This window comes from Copadichromis virginalis, linkage group LG5 (assembly GCF_057382275.1).
Source record: "Copadichromis virginalis isolate Kocher_CV1m ecotype Utaka linkage group LG5, C_Virginalis_male_GT1.1, whole genome shotgun sequence".
Taxonomy (NCBI): Eukaryota; Metazoa; Chordata; class Actinopteri; order Cichliformes; family Cichlidae; genus Copadichromis; species Copadichromis virginalis.
In genome coordinates this window covers 15,519,304-15,527,373 of record NC_140622.1, presented here as the reverse complement: position 1 = coordinate 15,527,373, position 8,070 = coordinate 15,519,304, and the positions used below count along the sequence as shown (strand labels likewise).

Genomic DNA, 8,070 nt, shown 5'->3' with positions numbered 1-8,070 from the left:
GGCCAAAGCTTTCAAAATAAAATGAGATGAGTATTTACTGGAAAAATGTTGTGACGACAGTAATTTTTAAGTTTATTTCTTTGACAATTGCATTACCCTCTGGAGTCCGGATTTTTTTTTTTTATTAAATTGTAGAGGGTGGTGTAGATTTCATTTCAAGAATTTCTGAACTGGCAACAGTAAATCATTCCAAAGACGTATTGCAGATGACATGCTGTCAAACGGATGTACAAGGCAGTAATTTAGTTTTAACCTCGAAATGCAAGTGAACGCACAACATTTACACTTAGTATTATGGGTTTCAAACTAATAAATGCGTTGGAGTTGCTATTTTCTCAATGTAACAATTCTAATGTAAACATGAAACGACACATCTCAAACATTTTATTCCGAAATACGACACGCCCAAACAGGAAATGTTGTCAGATGAGCTTCCGGCAGAAAGTCGACGTTGCCGGAGGCCTCCAGACATTTGGAACCGGTTGTATGACCCGTTAGGAATTAGTGCTCAATTTCTGCAGTGCGCCAATTCTGGATGTATGAGCTTTTACAGTTCAACTTGTCACGATGACTACACGTCTACAGTCCATTTGCTTTTGAAATGTTCTTATGAAAGGACTCACTCCCCTTGTTATATCTTTCCATTTCAACTACAAAGTGTCATTTTCAACCACAAAGACTACTACAATCTCCTTTTAGTTGTACTAATAAAGAGACAACACCAGCACATGGATCTTGCATTATTTATTGAATCATGTTCTTATTAGATGTGGTTCTGTTCGCTGTATTTTATTCGTCGAACAAACCGAAGCCCATCTCGCCATCTGATTCCTCAGACTCTTCCTTGGCCTCCTCCTTAGCAGCAGCAGCTGGAGCTGCGGCAGTCTCAGCAGCTGCTGCAGGTGCTGCGACAGCAAATGCAGATGGGTCAGCCAGGAAGGCTTTGACCTGTGAGGGTGAAGGATGTCATTAGTTCTCTGTTAATGCAAAACTTCACTTTCAAGTCCAAGTCAAGTATCGTGTGTTAACACTGAGAATGGCAAGAGCTGTATGAAAAATGTAAAAACCATACTTTGTCTGCCAGGGGGAAGGAGTAGTCCGTCTCCACAGCAACAGCCAGGACTCTCTTGTAGCCATTGATGACGGAGTGGGGGACAGAAGCCAAAGTGGGGTAGCCAATCTCCAGACACACACTAGCAATATTCCTCACACCCTAAGAGGCCAAAATAACTTTTGAGAAACTGAAAATTCAGATACAACTCATGCCAAATTATTTCAGCCAATTCTCACCTCCAGGAACCTGGTATGTAGAGAAGCCTCTGTGATGTCGAGCACCTCTGGGCTGTAAACACTGCCATTGTCATAAACCTGCTGGATGATGAGTCCATAGGAGAACGGAGAGATGTTCAGCATGTTTAGCAGTGTGGCCTCGCTGGCACCAACCTTGTCTCCAGTCTTGATCAGACCGACATCGCTCTGGCGGACAAAGACATACAGAGTGATTAGCGGAAGCAGAGATTTTCAAATCTTACCCTTTTTAAAGTACACATTAGCATTGTGAGTAATACCTGTGTGTAAAACAGTATAATTATCGAACTCACCAAGATTTCAATGGTTCCCCTGGAGATTTTGGTGGTGATACCCAGAGCCTGGAAGAAAGAGGTCTTCTCAGGACCAAGACCAGTATTCTGGGCCGGCACTGTCACATCACAAGGGGCGATGGCTCCAGCACGGGCAGCTGCAGGTACCTGGGATACAAGAGAGGGTAACCCTTAATAGACCACTCTGTTAGAACCAAATCTTTAAGATCTTAACTACTCAGGTTATGGTGTCTGAAACCTTACGTTCCTGGCAGCCAAAAGATGCAGGCAGACAGGTATAGCGAGGAAACAATTTACTGTTTGCAGGGGGAACGACAATGCAGTACTGCAAAAGCTGCATTGTAACTTATCCTGCACTTTGACATGATCTAAATTATCTATAAGCTTTTTTATTAAAGGGCTCTCACCTTGTTGGCCAGCAGCAAGTCTCTGATCTCAGTCAGATCTTCCTTCGTGAAGACAAAGCCCACATTACCCTTAATGTGGGGCAGGAGCCTGTGAAATCCCAGCATAAACTTAAATTACACAAGCAGATTATCATTTCTACCAACATGAGCAGTTATCAGATGTCTGAGACCTTGCGTCCCTGGCTGTCCGAGGGGTGTAGACAGACAGGGATAGCTGGAAACAGGTTAATTTTAGCAGGGGGAACGACAATACAGCACGACACAAGCTGCACCGTAACTAACCTGCTACACAGAAACTGATAATTCAATGCATCATAAAACAAAGGTTGCCAGTAAACTCACTTCTCCAGTGCAGGATTGTTCTCCAGATGGCCACGGATGGCTTTGCGCATCATGGTGTTTTTACCCATCAGCACCACAGCCTTCCCACGCAGGGACAGACGGATGGTCTGCATCTGCTTGGAGCCCACATTGTCTGCTCCCACGATGAAGCATTTTGGATAGTCATCCAAAAGTTGCTGTAAATACACCACTGTGCGTCACATAAATTTCATTATAGTGTCCATGCTATAGAAACAAAGACCTAGTGCATTTATGTTAAAAGGTACTCACGATGATTTTCAAAAAATAGTTGGACTTCCACGTGGCCCTGTCTTCCCTGGGCATCTCTGCAGTGCTTCCAAGGATCGCTACACAGCTGGTTTAAAGACAAGGATGGATCTGTAAATAAAGGACGAAAAACAAGGATATTAACGGTACTTTGGAAATTGGTCAATACTTTACACTCCGGACATGTGGCCGATAGTTAAGGTTAGCCGGCTACCCTTAGCTACCCTAGCGCTCTATTAACAGGCCTCGCTTGGCTAAATGACACCTATTGAATGTTTAAAATATACAAAATATATCCCGTTAAGTGGTTTAAATGTTTATCGCACGAATACAAAACTAATATTTGGCCTAATCCTATAAAGACCGAGCATTTCGGTTTATTAACAAGCGAGGGGGAAAAAAACCGTACCTCGCAGTAGAGTCGCGTGAAAGAAAGAGGAAGAGGACAGGCGCGGGAGGGATATGTATTAAAAAAGATAACCAATCACAACTCAGCTATGGGCGTTACCTTCATAACTATTGGGTGAATTCTGTGTCAATCACTTTAAAGTCACTATTAGTACTTCCGTGGCAGTTTTCGTGCAGAAAGCGTGGTTTGTGGCACTCTACTTGAAGGAGTTCTGGGACTGCATTAGTGTGACGGTGTTATCGAGCCCGCTTAGACATCTGCCCGCAGAGCAAAGTGATGGCACAGAACCCTTCGAAGCTGCCTCCTGAGGTCTGGAATAACGTCTTTGGGTATCTGTCAGCGACAGAAAAGTTAAACGTCCGGGCAACCTGCAAGTATTTTAAGACAATTGTCGATCACCGATCTCTGTGGAAAAACTGGACAGTGGTTTTGGATTTTAAAAACGGCTCATACAACAGGAAGTTCTGGGACACTCTTCGTCATAGAAAAGTTTCCAGCGCAGTGATGAAGAGCACCAAAGTGAAACACTGGAAACAGCTCGCTCTGTTCCTTCCTATCCTCACCACGGTGGTAATGGACCAAAGCTCCCAGGAGTGTTTCAGCTGCTTGAAGGACTTCCCAAATATGAGACGTCTGGTTTTAAGAAGCAGTTGCTCTGATCTTTTGTTAGACATTTCCAGATTCCCATTGTTTCTTCCCGAGAAGCTGACTTACTTAAGCATGTGTGGCGTTATGTTCCCTACCACATCAGTGAGTAAATTCATTTCTGTGCTGTCCCAGTTTAAAAACCTCGACTCTCTTATCTGTCATCAGGTGGGCATCGTTGGAGAAACTATGTGGATGTTGCACTCCACACTCGCGTGCCTGCCTAAACTGAAGCATCTCTCCTTGTCAGGTGTGCATATATTGTGTACCTATCGTCACAGTGATCCTAAGCCAAGTCCAGGTCCCTCAGGGGACGCTGGTGCACTGGCTTTGGCCAGTTTGGAGCTCATCGACTGCATGGATCCTTCATTGCCGGCGCACGGGTTGCAGTTCCTGCCTGGCCTGAAACATCTGTCTGTCTTCTTCAAGCACTCACATCACGACATTCCAGAAATGTGGTCACTGTCTCCTTGTCGCCTCAAAACATGGTTGCATGACCTACCTCAGCTCTCAACCCTGATCATCGTTAAGGGCCCCCCGGTTAATAAGTACATCACCTCCATTCCAGCCACCGTGACCAGTCTCACACTGTGTGTTGCAGGAATCACTTCAAAGGACATGGCTGCCATAGCGGTGCAGCTGCCAAATCTCCTCCACCTCCATATAGACACCTGGCCCTCACATCTGGGAACTCGCACCGCTGAAATCCCACGGCTGTTTCCAAAGCTCAAAAGTCTTAAAATCCGCCATGAACGTGTGCCGGAGCAAGATTTCTTGCAGCTTCGTCACCTGCAACATCTTAGATACTTGGAGATTCTGGACAGCACTCCACAGCTGTCTGTGCTCACTGGCAAGCTTCAAGCTCTCACCGAGTTCAGACTTCAGATCAGAATCTTTCCTTACCGGAGAGATGCACTGTCATGTCCTTGTGTTTGTCACGTTTATTAACCTGGTGATCTGGTAACTTTTTATTTGAGTGGGAACACGGAGACTTGCTCATAATCGATGTTTACTGAACTTTTTGAGGTAGTTTTATTTCACCTCAGGAATCCAAAATGCCTTGCCATATTTTGGATTATTTAACTTATTCAGGGAATCAACCTCTTATAAAGGTTTGAATAAATTAAAATGTTTTTAAAGATTTTTCTCTTTTAATTATTATTTCAGCAGACATACACCTGTTTTAAGGTTGTAAGCTGACAGGGTAGAACCAGCATAAATGTTTCCTACCAACTCTAATGATCCCTTTGATAATGTGAAATAAAAATTGTTAGACGTACACAGTGTGTGCTTGTACAATGTTGACTACAATTTCTTCTGCATCACTCTATTTACAGTCCAACTTTAATACAGTCCTGAGTTTCTGAACAATGTACATCACTATGCAAAATTTTAAACCCACCTTCATCTTTTTTAAAAGTTACAAGGAAAATGACAATTCATTGAAACATGAAAATTCAGTTTACAAGGGTTTGTACTTTTAAGTTTTTTTAAAAAAAAACAACATAATGGGACACTATCCAAGCATGCTTTTATTGCATTAACACTGTTTTGGATCACTGTTATACTGAAAATTAAAGTTGTTGCTAATCAGACACTTTCCAGATGGTACTGCATGGATCAAAACCTAGCTGTACTTTTCTGCATTCATAATTCATCAGCTTTGAAAAGAGTCCCAACACCAAATGCAGCCCCAAATCATGATAGAGCCTCCACCATGTTTTACAGAAGGCTGTAGACCATAGGTGTCAAACTCTGGCCCATGGGCCAAATTTGGCCCGCAGCTTAATTACATTTGGCCCGTGGAGCCATACCAAATTACTATTAGAGCTGGCCTACTGGTATTACACTGCTAATATATATATTGTTTAGTATTAAGCTTTGCTTGTTCCATATTCAGTTTTTCAGCAAAACTTGTTTGAGTCCATAAGCAAAGATTCATTCTTATATCTGGAGGAAGTATTTTTTTTAAATAAATATTAATGTTAGCCCGCGACTTTGTTCCAGTTTTGAATTTTGGCCCACTGTGTATTTGAGTTTGACACCCCTGCTATAGACACTCACTGTTGTACTTCTTTCCTTACCTCTGTTCATACTGATTATTTGAACCAAAAATGTAAAATTTGGATTTATCACTCCATCAGATCAATACTGATTTACTTGCCATTTCCCTTCTTTAAGAATGGCTTCTTGACAGTCACCCTTCCACTGACACAATTTCTGATGAGACCAACAAGACAGTTCCTAAAGATACATTAGTTTATCTATTGAGCCAGGAGCATGAATGATTCATAGCTCGGTGTTAAGTGGCTTAGCAAACAATAGAAAAAAGAAATAATTCCTCTGAAAATGGTCAAAGGCAAGGAGTAGACTGAGAATGAGTGGAAGGAAAAAGCCAATGGCCAAAGTCAAACTGAAAGACCTTCAGAAATCTTGGAGAACTACTACTTTAGACAAGACTTTAAAAAAAAAACAAACAAAGAAAAACACCAGTCTGACTCCTTGAGAGCAAAATATAAAATTGAGAGTGACTCAATACTTTTGCACAGTACTGTGCACACAATGTAAAAATGAAAAAACAAGGCCAGAAATAAATATTTAATATTTTATTTGCAGAAGAATCAGGACCCACATAGGCTTACGCCCCACCCACAAAGAGAAAAGATCACATGAAGGTCTCCATTTAAAAAGCAAAGTCGATTTAACCGCATTAACAGTAAAAAGCTTAAATTTCTCTCATGAATTCATTGAAAGAAGCAAAAACTATAAGGCAATACCTGTAAGAAGACAAATATACACGAGCAGAATTCATTTTCTTTTTATGAGGCATTCTCATTTTAACTGAAGACTCAACCCCGTAATGGAACGTCGACATTGCCCCTGCTACATCCAGTACTCTCAATCTGCTACAGGTGAACACCACAGTGTCTGCTGAATGACTCGGTACAGGAGGCTTCACCTCGGTTTGTCTGTTACAGTGTATAGTTTGGGGTTAAGATGCACCACAGCAGATGAAGCCCTCCCAGAGTTCAGCCCAAAAGGAGTCGAATCACAGGAAAAGGCTGAGAACTCCACAGTGTATAAGACCTTATTGCATTGACACATTTGGCACAAGAGATATTTTCTCAAAGTAAAAACAATCTGGATATGGATACCGTGTATTAATAGTTTTAAATTTATAGAGATTAATGTCAAAAAGAAAAAAAACCCACAATCTTTATGTGGCAAAAAAAAGATACAATTCAAAACAAAAAAGCTGCTAAAAGTCATTAAGTGAATTTTGCTAAAGGCTTGGCCCTGGCTTGGTTTCATGTTGTGACTTCTGTCCAGCTAACGCTCACATCAAACTTCCATCTGTGAGCTTTGCAGCAATATCACTCCGACAGCAGGATAACAATTCATATAAAAAAAAATACTGAAGAAAATACTGACACACTGGAATCCAAGCTGGTATACGTGCGTGTGTGTGAAGGAATGAGACCAGGGTAAACTACTGTCAGGCTACATGTCAACAGAGCCAGCTCTTTGCATATCAGGCCGAGCCTCTGCAGCTCAAAAATATATAAATTTCCATCAAAACTGTGACAAAACACAGTTGTGTCACAGACTCGAGCGTTTCACACGTATACAAATTTAGATTCTGATTGTAACAGCAACTGGCAGCTGGTGCTGATCAAACTCCACATATAGTCAGCATGCATTGAAATAAAAAGGACAAACATCTTAAATCTTTACCCCGGCCTTATTAATGCGATTTAAAACAGTGATAAATGTACGTTAGTAGCAACAGCAAAATGTGTAAATGAGACATTGTTTATTTTGAATAAAATTTGCTTTCATTTATTGTGAAATCAGCTTTGTTTTGGCATTTTTTTCCTCATAAATTAAAAAAATATATAAAAATTCTCACAATGTCAGCCAAACTATTTATACCGTCCTCACTGACCCATGTTTATTTTTGTAGTCATTCGATTTCATCTGAAAGTTGTTTACGTAAAGAACACATACACACCGAGGTTGCACCAGTTCCAAAAACAGATCCAATATGATTATATTCTAATGTATATAATTAGAATATAATATATAAGTGAAATCAAATGAAATGTTTAATTTCACTTTTATTGGGAAATAATCACGCTAGAAATGTGAGCAGAAATGTGAGTAACCTATGTTTAAACTGTGAAAACACCTGGGTTCATTTCCATAGAAAAACTGTAGAAAAAACAAGAACTCATGTCAGGAGGACCAACTTAGAAAATGCACCTGAAGACGGTCTCATCAAGAGCTGCTGTTGGCGTGTGCTGAGACTGGACGAGTATTTTAAACAAGTAAAGGAGAAATGGTTCAGTGTGTGTCTCAGTGTACATATGCGCTCCATATACATATTTATGTACATATG

The 8,070-nt window shown here is 41.0% G+C and overlaps 3 protein-coding genes and 1 non-coding gene across 5 annotated transcripts in view; 1 reads left to right on the top strand and 3 right to left on the bottom strand.

Moving 5' to 3' along the window:
• Positions 1–729: 729 nt before the first annotated feature.
• Positions 730–3,071, bottom strand: rplp0 (ribosomal protein, large, P0). The gene is made up of 8 exons (XM_085456181.1): positions 3,027–3,071; positions 2,621–2,728; positions 2,351–2,526; positions 2,009–2,096; positions 1,602–1,748; positions 1,291–1,476; positions 1,073–1,213; positions 730–948 (listed from the first exon to the last, which is right to left on the bottom strand). The coding sequence occupies exons 2-8, from the start codon at positions 2,672–2,674 to the stop codon at positions 790–792; spliced, it is 951 nt and encodes a 316-aa protein (XP_085312307.1). The 5' UTR covers positions 2,675–2,728; positions 3,027–3,071; the 3' UTR covers positions 730–789.
• Positions 1,829–1,958, bottom strand: LOC146709183 (small nucleolar RNA SNORA63). Its single transcript, XR_014920673.1, has one exon. It is a non-coding gene; the product is annotated as a small nucleolar RNA SNORA63 (small nucleolar RNA).
• Positions 3,072–3,156: 85 nt separating the features above from the next.
• On the top strand, positions 3,157–4,944 carry LOC146709181 (uncharacterized). Its single transcript, XM_085458027.1, has one exon. The coding sequence runs from the start codon at positions 3,303–3,305 to the stop codon at positions 4,617–4,619; it is 1,317 nt and encodes a 438-aa protein (XP_085314153.1). The 5' UTR covers positions 3,157–3,302; the 3' UTR covers positions 4,620–4,944.
• A 1,318-nt stretch (positions 4,945–6,262) lies between these two features.
• Positions 6,263–8,070, bottom strand: part of LOC146709180 (paxillin-like) — a 38,320-nt gene continuing 36,512 nt past the window's right edge. For both annotated transcript variants that reach the window (XM_085456178.1, XM_085456179.1), the window contains one exon: positions 6,263–8,070. This exon is cut by the window's right edge and continues 945 nt beyond it. The gene's annotated coding sequence lies outside the window, so the exon portion shown is untranslated.

Coding starts and splice junctions, on each gene's coding strand:
- rplp0 (XM_085456181.1), bottom strand. CDS start 2,674: ATGCCCAGGGAAGACAGGGCCACGTGGAAGTCCAACTATTTTTTGAAA. Junction 2,097..2,350: donor AACAATCCTGCACTGGAGAA/GTGAGTTTACTG, acceptor GGGATTTCACAG/GCTCCTGCCCCACATTAAGG. Junction 1,749..2,008: donor ACTTGCTGCTGGCCAACAAG/GTGAGAGCCCTT, acceptor CTTGTATCCCAG/GTACCTGCAGCTGCCCGTGC.
- LOC146709181 (XM_085458027.1), top strand. CDS start 3,303: ATGGCACAGAACCCTTCGAAGCTGCCTCCTGAGGTCTGGAATAACGTC.